The following is a 23583-nucleotide window of genomic DNA, read 5'->3' on the forward strand; positions in this document are numbered from 1 at the left end:
GCTAATTGCTCTAGTTTAGTAATCTATCGCTTCTAGCTTAAGAATAAAGTCTACCTTAATAGGGTACTAGATAGATTCGATAAGTCTTATCCCTTTAAGGAATATAGGTAGCTATTTATCTATATATACTTTTACTACTTTTTCTACTTCCTTATCGATCTTAAAGTATACTAGGTATATATCCTTATTTATATATCTAATTATAAACTAATTAAGGACAATTTAGTCTAGTCCTTTATTAGACCTAATTATAGCTAGGATTTAGTTCTTAGTTCTTATTATTAGATTTGTTCTAGTATATCCTTCTATTTCGAGTTTCTTTATATCTAGTACTATGTCTGCTTGTTATTTATTCTTTATCTTCTTTATTGCACTTCTAATCGACATTCCTACTAATATTAGGGGTAACTATAGAGGGCTTACCTAGTCTAATAGATCAAATAATACTAATGTCCTTAAAGACCTAACTAGTATTATCTCTACTTCCTAGCTTAATAGCTATACTCTATAAGCTATAATACTCGCATAGGAATTAGTCGTTCCTGTCTATATAGATAATGACTAGAGGGAGCCCTAATTTAGGGCTACTTCCTATAGACTCTTAATATCTAGGACTAGCATCGTAACTATCATCTGTAATTGTCTAATCTCCTCCCTATATCTATCTTCTTTTTCTTGTGCTTTTCTTTCTCTTTCTTATTCTTTTCTCTCTCTTTCTTATTCTTTCTCTTCTCTTTCTTTAGCCATTCTTTACACTACTAGCAGTTGTCGCATGATATCATTCATCGTGACCTCTCTAGGTACGTCGCTATCTTTGCCACTACTAGGTGTCGGGCTGCCCTCGACCTAGTGGCTAATGTCCCTACCTTCCTTTTCTACGCTCCTAGTCGTCATTCTTATAGCCATAGGCGAGGTTCTCTTTCTAGGCGTGACCTCTGCCGATGCAGAGTCGGAGTCGTTATTAGATCGGCTGTCGCGTCTCGGGGGGCTTCCCTCTGCTCTACCTTCTGGTCCTTCTCTTTTTCTCTTTTCTGCATGATCCCTGTCTCATGTTGATCCGGTGATGCGAGACTGGCTTCTTATGCACAGCAGCTTTCCCATTCTCCTGCTCCTCTTGGTGGTGTTTTGGGAAGACATGGCGCGTCCTACGGTTTTTGTGGTTGCTGTTAGATGGTGATTATAACGTTCTCATTTCCAATATCGAAGGTTGATAAGTTAGGAGATGGGTGTCCAGGAGGTTATGTCCACAGGCAAATGGAGTTCTGAGGAGACTCGTAACTGCCAGAAGCTTGCTAAAGACCCCGTTTACCCTTCTTGCCCTCAGCTCATGTCATGAAAGTCGCAAACAACAAATGAAACAACTCGTATAAGCCCTATTGGTTGAGATCTGTTCTTGACATTCATTTTGTTCAGCTGGCAAATCGCCGCAGATCAGCGCCAAAGTCCCGTATAGATATTGCCAGGCTCGTTGGCCGTTCTGGGACGTTGTGTCACCAACGCAAGGCCAGTGCTGGCATTGCTTGGTGCGCATCACGGGCAGCCATCGAGTTTGAAAGCTGTAGACATCGCATTGCGACTGGAAAAGAACTCTAATCTTGACCGCCACCCACCGGCTCTGATGCGTTGACGATAAGCACATAAGTTGTCGCTAAGGTTGTGAATATTCGCCTCAAACCCTCTTTTTGTAATTCTCACAAATCTACTTCTCTAAGATCTGGAGCACAGGGCGTTGGGAAGCCCAGAGCAGGGGTCTTGTGATCGCACCAGAAGTTGGAACGCGTGAGGACCAAACAGCACCTCTCGGCTGTTGAAGGGGCGATAAGGTTCAAGTGCCGCAAGGAGTAAAAGCCGTGGCCTTTTCGCATTGCACGATGCAACTTCAGCTCTTCACTTCCAAGACATCGCATTAAACAAATTCCGGCTCTTTTTGAAACAATTCTGCGCAGAGCAGTATACACACTCTGGTGTCATGGTAGCACGATGTGTTCGTCGCTTTTCAGCAAGAAAGAAAAAGATCGGGAACACGGACCGCTGCTGCCGTTGCAACGGCTGGATTCGTAATGCCTCGTGTTCACCCAAGTACCCGAACTCTATTGAAGCTGTCAAGTCCAGTCTCTTGGGTCGAAGGCTTCTTCCTGGGTTTTCCTGGACGAGTCCACTTCCCCAAGATCGTCGTCAGACACAACGAACGTATGTCGATCAACAATATGTCGAAGTTTTCAACAAGACATTCAGCTTCACTCTCGCCTGGAATATCTCTTCAAGGCCTTGCATCTACACCCTTTATACTTAGCTTTAGATAATGGGAGAGATCTTTTGTAAGTCGTTCGCGCGGCTTGCGAAGTATAAGACTGACTTACGAATTGAAAGCTGTAGTCGTTAAGGATTTGCGATATCACCTCGTAAGGAGTGTCCAGTCCATCCGCACCAAGCGGGTATGCCTCTTTGATTGCGGCATCTAGCGATGGTGAGAATCCAAAATTACCGTTGAGCCAGATCGTGACATTATTCTGGCCAACTTGGAAAACTCTGTCATTGGTGAGCAACGTCCAATCACTAGCAAGAGACTAAAGCTGCTTACCTTCCTCCCTGCAACTCAATCCTCTTGCACAGCCGCAATACACGCGAAATTGGCTGCGAAGAACGATGGGAAAGACAAGAAAGCAGAAGGGTCCTTCCAAATGCCTAGAGGGCTGAGACAATCACTACCCGAAGCATTCAAGGAGCATGATCCGAGTTCTTTACTCGATACATTTGAGTTTTGAGTCTGCGCGAGCATTTGACGAGAGGCATTTTGTGTTCCGGGATTTGCATTGTTATATCTTATCAGCTCTTGTAAAGCAAAATGACCGGTCAATCTTTCTTGAACTAAACCTCTAAGTGAATCCGCACGTTGTGGTTCTATGTTGCTTTCCAGCGACTTTGGTTTCTGTCCTTTCAGGATTGACTCTCTGCTTTTTTTTGGCGAATCCACTAATGAGTACGCCTTTTGATCATGTGGTATGTTGTTCTATCAGTAATGGGACAAGACGTGCTAGGCTTCGACATCCAGAGCTCATCCAATCATAGCTTTTATGCCTTTTGGTGTTGTATCGGCTAAAGTTTTGCATTTGCGTATAGGGTACATTAGACAAATTTCAGTGGACCTCGTGATTTAGCCCGCAGATTGGTATCAGGCTTTGCTTGGCTGCATGCGAATATCCTGTCGCTCATTTAATCTGTCTCCTCACGTATCTTGGAGGCAGTCATTAAGGTTCGCTTGCCAGTATGCGCGTCCCAATCCCATCCGTACTGCTGCCACTTCCACACTAAATACGCTGATAAGTCTTTGTCCCCTGGCACAACCCTCATCCATTCAGGCTCAACACCTTCTCTGCCCTCCAAGTCTCTCAGCTGATCTCGGTAGAAGATCCTGTAGCTATCCAGGGCATAGGGCCCCATTCCAGGCAGATGCGCCACTTCCCAACCTTGTCTTGCATCATCTGTTGCCAAAATCTCTCCGGGACGGATATTTTTGCCAGACCCGCGTGTAGGGTAGTTTAACTTTCGATACCGCCGTGTCGCGCATGGGGGGGCTTCCACCCATGTTTTGCCAAACGCAATGAGACGAGCGGCGCGGATGTTTTGCAGACCGATGGGCTGCAACAGCTGTGAAAGTATTTCGACTGGTGCTAACGAAAGGGCGGCAGGAGTCGGGTACAGGGTCAAAATCTTGAAGAGGATAGGCCTTGCTTGCAAACCATGTGTTTGGTTCCATAGGATGGATTGAATCAACAGAGCATATAGACTGGTAAGTATACGCTCTTGCATAAGGCCAAAGGAAGCGGGCTGCAACATGAAAGGCAGACCCAAAGGTTGGTGAATCACGCGCGAGCGTCTCGGATCATTCCTCCTGTCTGTAAGCTTGCTAGAGCGTCGTAGTTGAGAGCCAGGCAGATATTCTGTGGGAGCGATGATGGTTGGATCTAGCAAAGCAGCCTTTCTTCGGGACCGAGTAACAGCCATATTCAATTAGTCGTATTCAGTCACTCTAGACTGCAGACCAGTGGCGCCAATGATCAAAGTCACACTCCGGAGCTGAGTTCGAGATTTGTTTAACAGGACAAGTAAGATCATGGTACAGGAAAGCAGGATTAATCGCACGTCTGAAGAAGGACACGTATTATTTGCGGGGGCGGCTATGACGTATGGAACCCACTAGCTATAGGGGTAGCGAGATATAATTTTTATTGTAGACCTTTTTTTCTTTTCTTAAAGCTAGAGTTTAGTATAGATTTATATAAATACTAATTTAGTAAAAGAGTTGAAAAGTTTCGCCTGATTGTCGGAAGGTAGAACTACCGGAGGGAATAGGTGTTATGGCCAACTATTCTCTTGGAAGAATAACTAGTCACGGGGTTGGACTCGTGAAGAGGAGTGTCAAGCGAGTAATGAAGCAAGTAGTGTGATGTGTAGTAGTGTATACCAAAGGGACTGTTGGAATAACTAATTGAGTTGAACGCAGAACTACCGATGGTCGTTCTGCCTTCCTATATACCTTCTCCATAATGAGTGTATGTAGGTTGCTCTGTATGCTCTGTTCTGCTCTGTAGAGCAGAGCAGCAGAGCACAACAGAGCACCTTGCAGGAGCCTGCAGGCTGCTCCGGTGTGCCAAGCCCTTCGGGCTGGCGGAGCACCTCTTGATTGGTGCAGAGCTTCTGGCCGGCAGGGTCACCTTGCTGTCCAGCGCTTGTGATCGTAACATACACCTCCGTCAGACTAACTAAGTAGGAAATCATAGTTGCAGGCGACTTCAACCGGCATGACAGTCTGGGGGGAGGATCCCACGTAGTGCTAGAGCGAAGGCAAGGAGGAGGAGCTCAGATCCTTGACTTCCTAGAGTGCAACAACCTACAAGTGCTCACACCGAGAGGAATGGTTACATGGGAAAGGAATGAGCAGAGGTCTACCATTGATCTAATAATGGCCAGCGAACGGCTATACGAAGACAGAACTGCCTGCAAAACATGGGTTAACGAGTACGGATCAGACCATAGAGCAGTGCACACAGCATCTTCAATGGATCGGGATCAGGAACAACAGCAAGTTGAGAGATACCTGCTTCAGAAAGCAGACTGGAACGCCGTCCGCAGGACAATCACCCAGACGCTTGAAAGTTCACCATTTCCAACTACGGACATAGAGCAAATGCAACAGTACATTCAGAATGCAACCGAGGATGCAATCAAGCAGCACTGTCCTAAAGCAAAGCCGTCAGCATATGCGAAGAGATGGTGGACACCAGATCTGACAGCTCTGCGTCAGAACTACACATGGACGCGGAACCGTGCAAGAGCAAGGCGTAGGCAAGGAAACCGGAACATGGACCTTGAAGTTGCAACAAAGATAGCAAGACATGACTTCCATCATGCAATTAAGAGAGTCAAGAAACGGCATTGGACCGAGTTTCTAGACGATACCAAGAACATCTGGAAAGCAACAAGATATTTAGACCCAGGCACAGGATCAAGCTTTGGCGGGATCACGTCAATCAAAGGCCAAAATGGTGAACTAACACAAGATAAACCAAGCATAGCAAGAGAACGCTTAGCTAGCTTCTTCCCACCACCGCCGGAACCTCAGCAACCAGATGAAACTAGAGACGACAATGCAGAACAGTTCATGCTAAGAGGGTTAACAATCGACGAGATAGAAAGAGCACTGTCTGCAACAAGCCCTGATCGTGCGGCAGGAAGGGATGGTCTAACAACTAGAGTATGGAGGGAAGTGTGGCCAGGTCTGCAACAGCAGATCTGTCAGCTCTTCTCGACATCTTTAAGGCAAGGCAAACTACCAGAGCAATGGAAGGTTGCAAAGATCATTCCTCTTAAAAAGGGAGGCAAGGATGGCTACACGCTTCCTAAGAACTATCGTCCAATTTCCCTCCTTGCAACCCTAGGAAAGATCATGGAAGCAGTGATAGCAACCAGGATTGCTTACCTTACTGAGGTTCACAAGTTGCTACCAAACAACCACTTTGGAGCTCGGAAACAAAAGTCAACAATTCATGCCATATCATACCTACAAGAATCCATCTTCAACGCATGGAGGGGAAGGAAAACTCTCTCGCTAGTCTCCTTTGATGTCAAAGGAGCCTATAATAATGTTTCGACAGAACCGTTGCTGCAACGACTTAGACAGAGAAGGATCCCAGAACCCATAGTCAGTTGGGTACAGGATTTCTGCACCAACAGAAAAGCATGTGTCATGGTCAACGGGTTTACATCTGAAGTGGAGGACCTGCCACAGGCAGGATTGCCGCAAGGGTCACCCCTAGCGCCGATCCTGTTCCTCTTCTTCAACGCCAACCTTGTACAGCACAAGATTAAGGAAGGCGGCTCTATGGCCTTTGTGGACGACTACACAGCGTGGGTGGTAGGAGACTCAGCTCAGCGCAACACAAGAAGAATCCAGCAAGAGATTTTACCGCAACTAGAGAAGTGGGAAAGGGAAAGTGGTGCTGTCTTCGAGTCCTCGAAGACAGCCTTTACCCATTTCACCAGGAACACATCGCTAGAACGGGATAGCGACATGCCCTTAAAATTCAAGCAGGACATAATTAGACCTAGCCAATCGGTCAAGATCCTAGGCATTATTATGGACCAAGGACTAAGATACAAAGAACATGTCGCAGGAAAGGCAGATAAAGCCTATAAGGCAGCACTAGCGCTAAAAAGGTTGCAAGGACTCAGACCATCAAGTATGCGACAATTGTTTTCGGCTACCGTGGCACCAGTCATGGATTATGCATCGCCTATATGGTATTTAGCAGTGTCGGACAAGACTCTAGCAACACTGGAGAGAGCCCAAAGAGTCGCAGCACAGGCCATAGTAGGAGGATTCAGAACCATGGGTCTAAATGTAGCAGTCATAGAAGCTGGCATTGCAACGACACGGCAGAGATTGCACGAACAAACTCTCAGATTCTGGATCGGCATCCACAAGCTAGACGACTCTCACATCCACCACAAGCTTGCTAAGTACAAGGGCAAGAAGCGTTTCACATCTCCACTACGGAAAGCAGCTGTCCTATTTAAAAGCATCAAGGCTCGGCAAGCAGACAAAATCCCCACAGTCGGATGTGAACCGTGGGTGCCAAAACCCCGTGTCTACCTATTAGACAAGGAACAAGCCAAGCAAGCCACTGCTATAGAAGACGCAACAGTCGATTTCTATACTGACGGATCAGTGAGGAATGGCAGAGCAGGAATTGGTATATGGTCATCGTCATCGACATCGACATGGGGGGTCAAAGCTAGTAGGAAGGGAAGAAGACACTAATGTCCATCACACGGAGTTACTAGCAATATGGATGGCAATCAAAGGTATCCCAGACGACATGAACAGCCAAGTACGAATTCGGGTGTTTTCAGACAGCCAGGGAGCGTTGCAGAGCATCCTGAGCCCGAAGATCAACGATAGCATCAACCTAGTCATACGAATAAGAGAGAAGATCAGGAAAGGAACTTTTTCTCTCCACTGGGTTCCTGGACACGAAGGAATTGCAGGCAATGAGAGAGCTAATTAGCTAGCTCAAATGGCAACGGAAGAATCACAACCGATGCCAGCACCCGCTGCAACAGTACCCATATCAGTGATCCATGGTAGAGGGAAAGCAGCAGGCTTCAAGCCTGAGCAAGAAGAATTCTATGGAGCCAAAACTGGAAAGTTCTTACAGAGAATCGACAAGGCACTGCCAGGAAAGCATACAAAGAAGCTGTACAACGCGCTCAACAGGACAGATGCTGCTATACTAGCACAGCTCAGAACGAACATATCCAGGCTGAATACCTACCTGCACAAGATCAAAGTGGTAGAGACAGATAAGTGTGACTGCGGAGTGTTGGAAACAGTCCAACACTTCCTATTCTTCTGCCCATGATGGAGACAGCAAAGACAAGACATGAAATCAGCACACGGCAGGAGATTCTGCAACATATCATATGCCCTAGGAGGATACTCAGACCACAAGGAGAATGGCAAGATTGTGGATGGCGAGAGAGACAGGTGGCGACCAGACTGGCAGGCAGTGAAAGCCACTATTGAGTTTGCAAAGGCGACAGGCAGACTGCAATATCAAGTGTGAGAACAACTAACGGATAGGAAGTGCCTAGGGACCAACTATTACACGGTCACCATCTCAGCAACACAACTGCCTCCAAGCAGCGTCTTGCCGATAAGGATGTACGCGACATAGGGAAGAGCCCTTATGGAGGAGGCTACCGGCCCCCACACTGAAAGAAGGATGTGTACAACACTCATTACAAAGGCACTTAGGAGTTATCGGCGTTGATGGTTTACACGGTCTGCTGCGACCATTACCCTCCTTTCTACTGAATCCGACGGATGCTATTGGTCAGAATGATGCGTAAATAGCGACAGCTCATACCCCTTGCGGGGTAAATAGCTTTAGAAAATCAAATCAAATCAAATCAAGACTAACTGAGTAGGCACCTGCAATCGATGAAAACCCCTGTAAAACCCCAATGGGGAAAACCAGGGAAAACCAATCACAGCGTAGGGATCCTGCCGCTACCACGTCGAAGGGGGCGTTGCCCGAGCACATTACAAGGTTCATTGCCGTGAGCGTACAGGGTTGGGGGAGTGGGACTCGAACCCACGATCTTCTTCTTGTCGTGAAAATGGGTGTATACATAGATACTTTAAGAAGGATCACCAGGCGCTCTCCCCGTTGAGCCATACCATCCCCCCTATGTACTTGATATATAATGAGTGTATGCATGTTGCTCTGTACGCTCTTTCCGCAGAGTGTTCTGTTCCGCCAAGGCGTGGGGAACAACATAGCAGGCTGCGCGACCCTGTCATTGGCAGGATCGTAACGATGGGTTCGGCTCATGCGCCAAGTCTTGGCGTCCGCACAGCATCTTGCGGACTCCAGATTAATAGCTTCTCTTTCCTTTCTTTATCGAACCTGTTACCCATTTTGGCACACTGAACCACTGTGTATACATTGTTCACCCGTGACAAGCGGTATCTGCGATCATACATATCTTGAGTCTACCGAATGAGCCAATACTCACGTTTCGTCAATCGTTACCGATACCTATGAGATTAAAGATGTGTTGTTTCTTCCCTGCTGCAACGGTCGAACATTGTATGATAGAATATGTCTTTTGCATGCGCGCAAATCAAGGTCCGGTTCTCGGGAACCTGGATCGCGAACGACGCCTCGAGGGCCGACTCCATGCGTTGTTTAACCGTGGCCATCGTACGAAGAATGGGTCGTTGTTGTGCTGAAATCGCGCGTCGAGCGGCTTACTGACTGGCTCTTGGTTCTGGGCTTGGTTCAACCCTATCACCGAAGTCTGGAGAAGCCGGGGGCCTCTTGGTCGATTTTCCTGCTTCCAATCCTAGAAGGCTGCCGGTGAGGATATACCTTCCTTCTGAGTGTCTATACGGTCGCGACAGTGACAATAGCCAAGGAACTGCCAAATCTTCTCTCCCGGGTGCTGGCCACGGTGTCGTTGTCTCGGTCATAATGTTGTGGATTGTTGTAAGTATTGGCACCATGACGGTAGTATTACCGGCGAGATTGCTGTTTACCCCGTATGCAGCAGCATTCGAGAGGGGATAAGTGAAAAGGCAAGCCGAAAGAATGGGAAGGACAACAGAGAAGACTAAGTGTCCACCTTTACGTGACACTGCCTGGAAGGATCCGCTAGTCGGCACTGCATTGAAGAACATTACCAAGATGAGAATTGATCGCTTTCGCAACTCATAGCATCGCTAGTATCAACAATATGGCCGACAGAGCCTTAAAATGTTAGAAGAGCGTGATCGGCGAAGACAAAGCCTGAGACTCACCAGGACAAGCATTCCAAAAACAATCCAAATCTCCCAACCACCACCTTGTATTTTGTGTTTTCCCAATCTCCGCTGTTGCTTTTGCCACCTGAACGCCCCAAGAAGAACCGTGAGTACAGCGATTGTCTCCATTGCAATTCCCACAGACTTGCCATAATCGAATAATTCTGAGTCATGAGATGATATTCTTGAAATGTCCTTTAGACGGAAAAGTTGCGTTAACGACACGCCGAAAATTGCAAGAGCGGAAGCAGTGCGGAAGTAGGCGAGATAGGTACGTTCGAGTGCAAGATGATCCCTGCAAGCTTCAAGGGGGACGTCGATCTGTACACGATGCTGGAAACGATTGAATGCGCTGCTTGACGTTGTTCTTGCTTGATCGTATCGCTCAGAAGAATCCATGCCAGTCATCTCCTCAGGCGCCGGTATGCCATTGCTGAGATTCTGAAGTTCTATTTCCTCATTGGCCTGCTGATTGTTCATCTTGCTGATTCAGTATGTTTGGGTAAAGTGCTTAGAGAGAACTGGAATTCAGTCGTCGTTGAACTTAACTCCGCAATGCTTGAGATTGGGACGACGATTGCTACAACAACATGAAGGATGCGGCACTTTCGCTTGCTCTAGCCTATCAGCCTGCGGGGATCACGGCTGACTCATCAGCGAGCGTTTGAGCTCGGGTTTTGCGATTCGCAAAGTACCCTGCCCTTCTTTCGCGGAGCAAAGATATGTTTCCCATTATCCCATAATCGCGTCAGCATAATCCACAACAAAGTGCTGCTGCAAGTCTAAGTCGAGAAGATACATCCAAAATGAAAGCAACAAAAGTGAATAGCCCCAAGGCAATTCTAGATCCTGCTGCGTAAGGGCACGCCACCTATGCCTTGAGCGCTGTTCTCGAACAGTATGCGCCGGCGCATGGATACAGCACTATCGATATCATAACAAACATGGATCAACAGTCCAAGGACTGTCTTAAAAACGATAGACACGTCAGGTCGGTCGTGTAATCTGACACAAGTGCGGACGGCAGACAACCCAGGGTCAGATTCAGAAGTTGACATGTATCCTCAACTCTAGTGCGAGTTCTTGCATGTGATAGCTCATGTTTGCAGGAGAGACATTCAGTTCGGCATGGTCGTAGATCGGGCCATTTCGTGCCAATTATGGCCATGCATGTTCTTGAAACGGTCTAAAGGATACACATCCTACTCCTGGATCTCAATGCTGTAAAGACGAAGTCTCCTTGTCTTCATGGCTAGTTGGCATACAAGGCATCATCTGCACGACTTATGACATGTCTCAGAGCATCTATTTATAGCTCCAGCTACAAAAGACCTAAGATTGGCATCGTGCATACTTGTGCTTGCTAGGCTGTCGAAACAACCTGCGTCATGAATAAATAGCTCTCTATAGCAAGGGTTACATGTCATCGAATACTCTCTAGGACACAAGTAAGGTAGTAGTTCTTCGGGTGAAACGATTTGCTCAAGTCTCTGTATGATCAGTATAGAAATTTGGTTAGCAAGAATAAATCTTGCAAAACTGCCTTGTGTAATGATTCTTATAATCATCCAATCATGATAGTGTATATGCTTGCAAATGTCACGGTTTGACCTTTGGCAAGTATACTTCAGGCGTTCGGCGATGCTAGTATATATTAGAGCGCTAAGTTTACGTGTGCGCGGACGCCATATTAGGCAACAGAGGGAATAAATTGAACGTGGCTTCGATGCACGAAGCCTGCAACACAGGAATCTCGATGAGACTTGTAGATCTTTAATCCGAGCTTCTAATCGACATGTCGAAACTTCTGCCCCCATATTAGTAGTTACAGATCTTAGCATCTCTATGTGAAGCGATGTATGAGGTGGGGCTCATGTCGTGGAGTTGCTAACTTTTTAAGACTTGGACGGTCTGAAGTCGTCGGGCAAACGAGGAATGTGTAGGAAGGCTTTTGTCACCGCAAGAGACCCTTCGTCAGGCCATGCTCTGGAATTTGGACATGATAGTTAGTCGTGTCTGTAGCGAAATGGCTCATGCGATTCTTGATCAAGCTATCGACGTAGCAGATAGCGAGCATAGGAAAACGCAACATTTAGACAAAATCGTAAAGGTGCGCTCCAGAATCCCGCAGGTAGAGATCCGGGACATGAGCCGCTGGTATCTCTAAGCTGCTTATATTGGCTGTCGAATCTACGCCTGGCACGCCTGATGCAAAGCCGCTGCTTGACGATGAGATATCCTGAATCGTATGGGACTTTCGCTGCCACCACGCTCCGGGACGCTCGGTGACGCTCCAGGTTGTTGCACCGACACTCCGGGTCGGCGTTGAGACGTCAGAAAGCAATGCGGTCATCTTTGAAGGCGGTTTCAGCACGAAATCTGTTGAGATTGGTGGCGGAAGGGAAAGAAGAGGCCGAGGCTGATACTGCCAGGGTTGTGCGGTAAGTCTATTAGCGCTGCCATCCGAGCACAACTGCTGCTGCAATGTACTGCAAGGTGATAAGGTAGAAAAGTCCTCAGATCGAGGCTCAGTTCCATTGTGGATAACATTTTGCAATCTTTCTGGGCTTCGCATAGTTGATGCTAGGCTAGTAACATCCTGAGATGTGTCGGATGCGTCCTCGTTCTCGTCCATATCCATCATGATCTGTTCCTTTGTTCCAGGTTCAAGCAGACCAAGACGATCTAACAGGTCATGAACAAGTGGGTTGCCTCTGCGCTCTGGAAGTCTCGTGCCTGGCCATGAGTTTGTGGCCAGAAGCATGAAATACATCGTTTGTAGCCCAGCCACAAGCTTAAACTGTTGCGTTTCCAATGTTCGCACATAACTCGAAATCTTAGTGAAGAGCATAGACTGATAAACAGATGTTTCGACTTACTGCTCGGGAAAAATTTTACGTTTCGATTCCTTGGAATATCCAAAGATGCATGGAGCGTCTGAGGACTTGCATTTCGAGCACGGGTATCCTCCGGAGCACCTCGACTTCTTGGCTCGACAGCGATTGCAAGCTTTGCTAGCACGCTGATTCAAGATGTCGGCGATATGCTGAGTCTTGTATTGTCCTGTAGTTGACATCTTGTGTATGTAATCGGCAATCTTTAAGAGAAATTCTTTCCGTCTTGCAATACCAGCTATCGTCAAGTCTGGATCGTCGTGGAGCTCACTTTCGTTAGTAAACTCGAGCTGATGGGAACCCTTTGCGTGATAGATGAGGCGAATGTAAGGCGACTGGTATATGAAGTCGAGCTCTGTGAAGGTCCAACAAAGTGCCATGCTTTTGCAAGAGCATATGGGGGGCTTACAGCATTGCACGACGCGATCGATCATGCCGCCCAAAAGTGAGGCAACTAACACATCCAGAACCGACGGAATTCGCGGCTGATCTGCACAGCAAAGTAAGGCTGGAACGCGGCAAATGCGGATGTATGAGTTAGCGGAACGCACGGACGGTCTTCTGACAAGCCGTGCGATCCGTAAACCCCGTATCCTTCTTCCCGTAGCAAACAAAATGCGCCCTGCATCAGTCTACTCGCTTCACTCCCTTTACTCACTTGATACGTTACTCACTTGACCATTCAATAAATGGATCCCTCGGCTACATTTGCAGAATGTCAAGTTTCCAGTACAGATGCGCCTGGAAAAAGCTGCCACAAACCACAACACGCTGGAGAAGAGCTGAAACAACACATACATGCAAAGAACCAGAGAGGATGGAGAAGAGTCGCGCTCAACTTCACGCCGTCATGGTTTTCGGTCAATATGGGCACAGGCATTGTTTCTATCCTGCTCCACAATCTGCCGTACAATGGTCGCTGGCTTTATTGGATCTCAGTTGTCGTCTTCTGTCTGAACATTCTTCTCTTCATCATCTTCATGACCATTAGTATGGTGCGATACATATACTTCACTGGGCTCTTTAAGGCTATGCTTCGGCACCCTGTTCAATCCTTGTTTCTGGGTTAGTCTCGACGTGCTCTGCCGCCCTGGATCGAATACTAATAGTCACCAGGCACGGTACCTATGGGCCTTGCAACCATCATTAACATGATTGTTTTTGTTTGCGTTCCACTTTGGGGTCACTGGGTCACCATTCTAGCATGGTCGTTATGGTGGTTTGACGCTGTTCTTTCAGTCGCCATTTGCATGAGCCTCCCGTTCCTCATCATGTACAAGCACGGTGGTGAGCTCAAGACGATGACGGCTGCGTGGCTACTACCAGTCGTTTCTCCCATCGTTGCAGCCGCCACCGGAGGAATTGTAGCAGAGGTGTTGACTAACAATCAACACGCCCTCTGGACCATGGTGATATCTTATATCATCTGGGGCATGGGGTTCTTGCTTGCGATGATGGTTCTCGTCATCTATCTACACCGACTGACTATGCACAATCTCCCGCCACGAGAGGTCATCGTGTCGGTTTTCTTACCTCTTGGACCTGTTGGGCAAGGAAGTTTCGCACTCATGCAGCTTGGCAAGGTTGCGGCCAAGATTCTGCCCAAGACTGGATCATTGGTACCTGAATCTGGACCAATCTTCTATACGCTCGGCTTCGCAATTGCCCTTGTGCTTTGGGGGTTCGGCTTACTATGGCTGTTCTTTGCGCTCGCGAGTATCTCCAGAGCTCGTTTTCCGTTCAACATGGGCTGGTGGGGCTTCACCTTCCCTTTAGGAGTCTATACGGTCGCGACGGCGACGCTGGCGAAGGAGCTGCCTAGCCTGGCGTTTCGAGTGCTGGCAACCATCTTCTCTATCTGCGTCACTCTGTTGTGGATTGTTGTGAGTGTCAATACGATTAGGGGAGCGTCCACTGGGAAGTTGTTGTTCGCGCCGTGCGCTGCCAAGTTTGAGGTGGAGTATACACAACGAAGGATTGAAAGAGCTCAAAAGTCACTAGAGATGGAACCACCTAAGGAGAAAGCGTAATATATAGATAATTGGTTAGTGAAACATAGCACTCTAATGCTTTCCTGTAATTCATAAAACAGCGTTGATGCCGAAAGAAGTTGTTATCCTATTCTCCAACAGGCTGCATAGTCACAACGCAACGGGTAGGCTCCTGACAAATGTGCCGCACTGTTGACGGGTAATGAAGATACCTGATACCCAGGACAAGAGGACCGCTATTCTGCTAGAGGCCCTCATGTTTAATGCTGCCACATCGCAACGAGTAAACTGGACAAATCAGAATTCAGAAGCCCTGAGGTTGCTCGTGATCTGAAATGCATGTGCCGTGTTGTCTCTATGGTGGTGGTCGATCCTGCCGGTTTGAGAGGCCGCGGCTGTTCAGAAATGCATCGGCGGCAGTCGCAGATCGCAGCTCGGTCCAATGATCCGAACGCCAAGTCAATTCCGCAAGTGCTGTACTGACCGGCCAATCTCTCGGACCAGGGTGCACCATTAACTCTGCATGCTATCAGTGGGAAGTGCCTACTTCTTAGACGCCAAACGAGGCTGTCACTTCAACGCAGAAGACGGAACTTTTGTTTGCACTCCACAAGAGCGTCGATCAATGACTGTCGCGTCACGATGAGGACGGACTCACAACCGCCTATTGGCCAGGGAGGCACAGCAGCATTACGGCTTGGTGTTGTTGGATGTGATCTACAAGGCGGCTTGGAGAAAGCTGACATGCGGTGTGGCCACTACTTTCGCGTTAGTCAAATACGAATTTACCAGTTTCCCAGGCCCCTTGCCGTGTGCCAGATGAGCAGCGCACGGCATCTGTGCAGAAAGCGCGATATCTTTTTGCAATAGATTGTTTAATTGATCAGAAACTTGAAATTGTCGCGCTAGCGATATGTCTCAAGACACCATCTCTTACTGGTGTTGGAAAACATTTCCAGAGCCTATAGAATGCACCAAAGACACAGTTGCGACCTTTGCTAACGGAAGTCTCTCAATACTTTTTGTCCCCAATACCCCAGGTACGCAAGATGTGTTCGTGCAAATTACGAAATACCTGAGCTTAGATCCCTTAGCTGGTATCACGCTTCTTCCAGCTTAGACAAATGACATACTCGGCATGTTGTTCTTCAGCAACGGAAAGGTGGCTCGATTCTTGCTGACCATGATGCTCGAAACTTTTTATCTTGACATTGCTCAAGCGAATAGGGTCCTTGTGGATGCGGTCGATGTGTGCCAAGATTCTGATGAACCGACCAGAAAAAAGAAAGAGATCCTGGCCCACATACATCAAGGCTTACAATGTAGTCTGGAGCAGACCACAGGCCGTTATTACCAGTCTGATGAGATTTCGGTCTATCGTAGTAGATGATCAAACGCAAGCTGGCGTATCGTCTACAAAACAGACTCCTTGCAGTGCATATTAGGAATTGAATATCGTCGCTACCAAATCATGACGCTCGACCCAACATTCATTGGAGGCATGGTGTTACTTTTGTCAAGACATATTTCGCTGAAGTGCCATATGTATCTGCCGCAACCTGAACATGAAACCGCTCGCAACAACATAGGAAAAGCCGATGAGCAGCTGTGGATACAGGTAAGGTCTCGGCGACATTGGACGTCTGATCTCGAGTGCAATGACTTCAGAGACTGGTGATAGCAGGTCAGTAGACAAGACCAGCTTATTCATCCCCGATTATGCTGGCTTGGATTTACATGCGTTTGGCAGGCTAGCTGTTATCCACGAGAGAGAAAGAAGGGATTGTAGATGCTCAAGTTCCACGAGTTCTGCACACAGTGGACCTATAGTCCCTTGAGAAAGTAGAAGCTGCCAAACGTGACTTGCAAAGCCTGCTGTGACATAGCCAGTCGTCCGTAGCACGAGGCCAACGCACAATGACAAGTGTATACCGAAACGACGTGCAAAGACGGTCATGCAAAGGGAGTCGCGAGCATAGCAAAGGCGAAGTTACAGCCACCGACAAAGGCGAGATCGAACGCGGAGGCAGAGGCGAAGCGGTCATCATCTAGATAGCAGGTGAGGTATATGCCATAAGACTGGATATACAATCAGCAGGACAGAATTAAGAGGAGGGCAGACCTCGATGGCAACAGCCGCCAAGATCTTGGCGGCCAATGCATCAAGGTCGCCCTTGGTAGTCGCCTCTGGGTGCAAGCCTCCACATATTCAAGGATGAATCTGAAGATCTCGTTGACCTTTCCCTGGGGGTACGCTCTAGTCTTGCCTGTTTGGCCTTGACGCGGGCGCATTCCATAAATGCGCTGATTTCGTTCTTGATGTTGCGAACGTGGGCGCCTGGATTTGGGTCTCTTTGCCCAACATCCGGCCATCTCGACCCGGCGGTTCCTGAGTCCCCATCGTATCAATAGAGCTCACGTCCGCGAGTAATCTGGCCTTGGTTTGGTGTTTCTTGGGATCGTTCTGAGAGTGTTTTTCCGAGAATCAGATTCCGCACGATTGTGATGTTTTTTCCCTCTCTACACATTATCTCATCCTATAGAGCTGCTCAGAGATCGGGTATAGGAAAGACTCTTTGATTGCATGGTCGAGGTCTCGGTCTTCTTCGAGAAGAATGGGCCTAGGGTATGCTATCAGTGCCAGCATTTGGACGCATGAGAGATATTGCCCTTTGTCTACGCCCGCCTCATCATATAGCTCAGACGAGTATTTACGCATTGAACTTGTCATCCAATCGGGCTTAATGACAATACGTAGACTTCACACATCTGTGTAGCTCGCGTGTTGCGCTGACAGCCTCGCGGTATCCTTGCGCCCAACCTCCCCGATTCTGCCAGACAGCCAGGAAATCTTTGTTCAACATGTCTAAAGACACCCCGAGTCGCAACACAGATTTCGCAACATCATATATCGACGATGTTTATGAAATCGGAAACCTTTTTCTTCACCAGGGAAACGCAGGAGAACGCAGGCGAACGCCTCACTTTGCTATGACCTCGAACAGTTCCGCCACAAACTAAGCCAAGCCACCCATGGGACAGAGACTGCTCGAGTCAAAAAAGTCTATCAGTTGACCGAACTCGATAAGGTCTGCGAACGGCTTTAGATTGCTGTTGCAAGCGAGAGTCGCGCTGTCGCTCGATCTGAAACGCCCTTACAGATGAAGCTAGAGTCCTCGTAAACGAAGCGAAGGCTCTAGCTCCAGTCTGATGTACAATCCATACCTTCACTGCCTCGGATTCTGGCCTTACCGGTGTTGATTTGAGCTATATCAGGTGGTGAGGCGACTTCGTATCCTAGGGAGCGTGTGTATCCGAAGGAACACGGAGAAACGGATCAAAGAGAATGCCATGGTGAGAACACAAAGTCGAGTTAACTAGACCATGCCGCGTAAGCAAAGATGAGAAACTCAGAGTGCAAGCAACTACTTTGAATACGCCGCGCCGATCAAACAAGCGCAAGCATAGAGATCATACGAACGAAAAATGACAAAGTCTTGGCCGACAACAAATGCTCGTTGTCCAAAGCAATCATCATGACCCATGGAAAGTTCGAGCTGAGAGAATTCACTGCTTTCAAGATAAGCAGTCGGTCGGCCGGCGAGGTACTCGAGTACGGGCTGACTGAGTTAGCGACAGTTCACATCCTCTGCGCGCGCACCTACCTCCTCAGATCCATCATCTAGCGCGCGGCCGGCCTCGTCTGGCGCCAGCAGGAGGATTGCACTCGCCATGCTCGTTGAGGGTTTTGTCACCAACGGAGCCAATGTCTACATCATTGGTAGAAGGAAAGATGACTCGATCTGATTTCTGCAGGATCTTGAACGACGATCTGCATCTAATTATTCAGCCAAGAACATGGGTCACATCGAAAAATGACAACTCTGCAGCAAGAACAAGTGGAAAGTTAGGCACGGGCCGTGAGTCCGAAAAGTGAAAAGAATCATTCTAAATTTAGTCAAGCAAGCGGTGAAAACTAAGCCTTGTCTATGCCTGCAGAGCACTTCCGCATCCTCTACTGCATGTTCCCCTCCCCGGCTTCATTGTGCTGCAGCATCTTCTGTACATGCTGTACGCGCTCTATGACCCTTGCAACTTGACCAAGTGGCATGGATTGCATGGTTGCATAGACCGTGAGGAACAGTCCTTGATAGTGGCGGATCGCTGGAATGTCTGCGACCATCCGAGGATGACCTATCGCGACATAGGACGTAGGAGCAGTAATTATATCGCAGGGATAAAAAACCGTAAAGGTTCAGGTCCTCCGACATATAGTCTTGTTCGTTGTCGCTCAGATAGTCCATCAGTCGCATTGCAGGCTACAGCTATGCATCGCAGGAATGCAGTGTCATGATGTAGTCCTCCTTCCAGTACATCCCTTTCATCTGACACGAAAAACTTGTCATCACCTGATTGGCTCTAATACGCAGGATGTTTAATTCAGGATTCACATCGTGCTGTCAACAGTCACTGCCTAGTGTTCTAAAGAGCGTTCTGGTAGACTCAAGTTCAGTGCAAACACATCCTCGACTTATCTCTTATCTATCGGGCTGCAGTCGCGCGTATGAGATGCATCGCATGACCCCATTAGTTATACCATGCTTGCGCCATCGATATATCATGCCCAAGCCAATCATAGCCGAGCTTGTGTGGATATTGACGCAACAGTCACCCTCAGCATGGCACCAGAAACGACGGACGATGGCTAAAGACTCCAGTCCAGATCCATAAGATCTCGGTAAAACTGCAGCTTATCAGGCTGAGGCACATGAGAGGAGTCACCAGGAGCTGAGCTATATGTCCCTGTCAAGCACCCGCTCTTTGTGCACCGTTCATTTTCACCACGGCCTTATCATATTTCTTGTGGCAATCAACGCTGTCGTTATCTCCATACCCTCAAACAATACTTGCAAATCGGCCATGGAAGTTCAGAACACTCAACATCAATCCAATCACTCAAGATTTTCACGCAAGATGTCCCAGTGCATTCGATGCCAAAGGTTCTTCAATAGCGATGCAAGCTTACGGCAACATATCACGGACTCTTCGAGCCATAACCTATGCACTTGCTGCTCTCCACCAAAAGACTTTGAACAACCTCGATCTTTGAGGCAGCATTCAGTAGCGACTACTCAGCTCAATGGGAATCGACAGCATGGTATTACGAATATCAACAGAGGTGTTGGATTGGGCGGTGTGCCCAGAAGTCTGGTTGAGCTCGTTTTCCGAGCTGCGTGTTCTCTGAGACGTCAAAATCCACAACCCCATACCATCGCCACCTTGACCAAGACCTCACTGGATCTGAACATAGTGTCGGCCATACTCACTGCAGCTCTCCGGCTCCTGCCACCTGATAACAGCTCAGCCGGAAGACAGCTACACCTTGAAAAGGAAAGATTGTCAGCTGAGTGTACTAAAGATGCAGAGGCCGAGTTCATAGCACGTATCGCTAAACTCGGGGTCGAGTTTCTCACTGAAGCCGAACAAAGGTCGCTGGCAGGCACTGCTCTACCATATGGACAAAAACGCGGACCCACCCCAGATTTGCTGTTGAAAACTCCTCTACTAATTGATGGCCACCCCTGTGCCTGGATAGAGTTCAAGAATGATTTCGGGTTCAAATCAAGCCCGTTTGTGACATCAGGTACGAAAAGACAGGTCAAGCGATACTTAGACAAAATTGGCCCTGGTATCGTGGTATATAGATTAGGGTTCGAGAGTGGGCTTTTCGCGATGCCTGGCGTCGTGTGTATGCGTGAGACCGAGGCGTTGGAAATTATAGGGCGATGATTGTCACGTCCTTCTGCGTATCCCAATTCCTTCACGAGTGAATTGATGATGCGACGAGATCGAATCGATGCGGAAAGCCTCGGCGGCACCCTGCCACGGCATTTTCTGTTGTTTTCCTACTCGTTTCTCTTTTCTTAAGCAGTCTGTGGTCTTGACGCCGTTCATGGCTTGGAATTTTTGTTGCTCGCGCTTGTCGAAGTACGGATACAACTTAATCACTTGCATGTTCTTGGTCGCTGCATATTGAGATCAGGTTTAAATGGCAAACCGGAAACTGCTACTTGTCATGACCTTACGATATGGATAACCCTTGAATCCTTCAACGCTTCCTCTTGATTCGTTAGCGATTTTGCTTACTGACTCCGTCGAGGACTTATCTAATGCTAATTCGTCCAAGACTCCAAGAACGGATTAGTAAACAGGTCCGTCTCGATTCGCCCTTGACGATATATGGTCGAGGAACACATAACTATCTGCTCGGCTATTGACTGCCCGGTTGTCGACATGTTATGCTCTTGAACTTCCTTATCTGTTGACTGAAGCCAGCGGTTCCTGTACCATCCATGCCTCCACTCCCTATGCCTCTCGCACATTCCCAACATATGTACGATTCACAGCACACTACGGTCCTAAGCATACTCAGATATGTCTAAAGGCTCTAAGGGTCACACGCTGATTATTCTTGCAAAATGTGATACCTCCTTCTGCAAACAGAGCGTTCTCGGGAAGGTTCTCTGGGATACTGTCACCTCTCATCCCGAGATCAATCCAATCAAGACGAGGGCGTGCGTTCTCTGTATTGTCAACGTCTCTGACCACGCAAGCGAACTTCAAGACTAGATCGCGACAAACTTATATTCCCGCCTGTAGCGCGATCGATGCATATTCCAGATGCAGATGAGTAAAAGGTGTATGCACTTGTACCATACAGCCAGAGAAGAGATATGTAGTCAGATTTTGGCCCGGGCAAATCTTGACAATCCATGACTTGCTTTTCGCGTGTTGCATAATCAAGTGATTTTCAGAGGTGTAATCTAAAGCAAGAATGGTCGAAGTGCTTGAACTCGGTCCGTGAGGGGAGACAGCGGCCCTCTCCAATTAATCGTTCCGGATCAGCTTTACGGCAGAGTAAATGGTTGGAACACGAACCGATCCTTTCATGGCAGGTACACCATCGATCTTTAATGCCTGATTCTGAGCATTGACTGAGGATTGAAGAGACGGCGTAAAAGTCTCTGCCTCGAGGAGAACACTCTCTGCGATAGCGAAAGCATGTTGCTATCCATGTAGAAGCCGTTCCTTTATCTCTTCTTCTAGGATTTGTTGAAACGGTGCAAGGTAGACATGATCTTTGTGCTTGAAATCTTGAATTTCCCAGGTTTTGGTAATCTCCACCGCGGATGAAAAGTGCCGTGTGTTGAAGGCGTGTAGAACTGAGCATGAGCTTTTATGAAGATGTCACAAAGAAAGCATGCATGCTTCTCAGAGCAGATGACACGTAGTCTGATCATTCCTGGATTTGACTGCAGGCTTTCGTCGAGACAAGGAAGTTGAATCTCCGCATGGACTTTACCTTCTTGTCGCGCCCCGGACGATATCTTCTGGTGCGTTTCCAGTGTATAGAGAAAAGGAGACCCTTGTTGGTCTACATCTTGCTTGTAATAGAATCAATCGGCGTACGACAAGAATGATAGAAAGCCAGAGATCCATGCGAAACGCTGTAGAATTTTTTGTCGCTAGCGAGGCGGAGAACAGGCTACAATGCAGTGCATGGCGCGGAACGGAAATGGCGTGACAATCGTCACACTGTGTTTTGCAATTGCTCTGCAGCCGGAGACACGTTTTAGAGCGCAAGGCGCGATTGGCTGTCCGCCAAAGGTATCGTATGCGTATAAGACGGCAGGTCTATAGAGTGCGCGACGCCCTCTCAGCCACTCTCTTGGTTCTTGGAACGCGGTATATACGTTCGACAGCTTGCTCAGCCACCGACTTCTGCCCTTCACTACTCTTGGTTTGCTGTGCAGCGGGGCTTCACGGGCCAACACACTCTCATTAGTCACGTGTGGCTGCGACATAGCAAAATGCCAAGCTCATGATCATCTTGAAGTCAGTGAACGCGCCAAGACCTGCTACAAAATTCGCCAGTTTCGAATCAAGGCTTGACTTCTATGCAGGGCGTTTGGAAGCACCACTCTGACGGTACCCGTGGTCTATCATGGAATGGACTGCGGAGTTGTTTGTCAAATTTTGCAAGCAGAGAGGCAAGAAATCGAATGACCGAGATGGTAAATGCAGACAATACAGACCACTTTTGATTAGACGATACGATATTTTCATTTCCAGATTTCTCCCAAGATATAACACCTAAGACAGTCCAATCACATCAGTCGTCTTCTCTCCTGCAGCATTCTTTTACCCACGTTGCCCCTGTCTCTCGATTGGCTTGCCCAAACACAAGTCCGACTCACGATGGAATCACATTTTTCTTTGTACCGGTCAAAGACCTCTTCATAGCCCTCGTTACACGAGAGCATCCGCCGTTCAAGCTATAATAGGCTCAGTAAATCTGTGAACGCGGTCAGTGACATTCCTGGCTCAAGTGCATAGAGCCAAGATATCAGTCTTGAAAGCGCGTTATGTCTATGAAGTGGAAGTGTTGTGGCCTGTGTCGTGAGATCCGTTCTAGACTTTTCCTCTGCACAATGGCGAAGCAGAGGAGCTGTAGGGGCAGTGCGTCGGTCTTAGAATACTTGCGTGTCGTTGTTGCTTACATCTGAGCCCAGAGTCATGAGGTATGCGACGAAGGAGTAATGCACGGCCGGACATATCGTCCATGCCTAAGCAATCCATTGCGTCACCCTGTCCGTGTGACTTGCTGGCTCACACGCCAAGTGAGTGGATATCAGCACATAGCCCATGCTGGTGAGGGACCTTGGTCCAATAGTGGATCGTGACAGATACTAATCAGAGTGCTTGAAACAAGCAAGCGGACACATCTAGCCAGTCCGGTAAACTGCAGAAGCTAAGGCTGTACACATTT

General features: G+C 47.9%; 5 protein-coding genes across 5 annotated transcripts; 2 read left to right on the top strand and 3 right to left on the bottom strand.

Annotated features, from left to right (window-relative positions):
- Positions 1-3213: 3213 nt before the first annotated feature.
- Positions 3214-3837, bottom strand: M437DRAFT_60749 (uncharacterized protein; the record flags this gene model as incomplete). The annotated part of the gene is made up of 1 exon (XM_041023806.1): positions 3214-3837. One exon carries the CDS (start codon positions 3835-3837, stop codon positions 3214-3216), a length of 624 nt encoding a protein of 207 aa, XP_040874877.1.
- A 6022-nt stretch (positions 3838-9859) lies between these two features.
- On the bottom strand, positions 9860-10195 carry M437DRAFT_18536 (uncharacterized protein; the record flags this gene model as incomplete). Its single annotated transcript, XM_041018962.1, has 1 exon — positions 9860-10195. A coding segment is annotated over one exon (336 nt), but the record flags the coding sequence as incomplete, so codon positions are not given.
- Positions 10196-12488: 2293 nt separating this feature from the next.
- On the bottom strand, positions 12489-12944 carry M437DRAFT_60761 (uncharacterized protein; the record flags this gene model as incomplete). Its single annotated transcript, XM_041023808.1, has 2 exons — positions 12489-12696; positions 12748-12944. Coding segments are annotated over 2 exons (405 nt in total), but the record flags the coding sequence as incomplete, so codon positions are not given.
- A 507-nt stretch (positions 12945-13451) lies between these two features.
- On the top strand, positions 13452-14792 carry M437DRAFT_60747 (putative C4-dicarboxylate transporter/malic acid transport protein; the record flags this gene model as incomplete). Its single annotated transcript, XM_041023804.1, has 2 exons — positions 13452-13827; positions 13879-14792. The coding sequence occupies 2 exons, from the start codon at positions 13452-13454 to the stop codon at positions 14790-14792; spliced, it is 1290 nt and encodes a 429-aa protein (XP_040874880.1).
- A 5154-nt stretch (positions 14793-19946) lies between these two features.
- Positions 19947-20543, top strand: M437DRAFT_14054 (uncharacterized protein; the record flags this gene model as incomplete). The annotated part of the gene is made up of 1 exon (XM_041018743.1): positions 19947-20543. A coding segment is annotated over one exon (597 nt), but the record flags the coding sequence as incomplete, so codon positions are not given.
- Between the last annotated feature and the right edge of the window lie 3040 nt (positions 20544-23583).

This window comes from Aureobasidium melanogenum, assembly GCF_000721775.1.
Source record: "Aureobasidium melanogenum CBS 110374 unplaced genomic scaffold scaffold_44, whole genome shotgun sequence".
NCBI classification, from domain to species: domain Eukaryota; kingdom Fungi; phylum Ascomycota; class Dothideomycetes; order Dothideales; family Saccotheciaceae; genus Aureobasidium; species Aureobasidium melanogenum.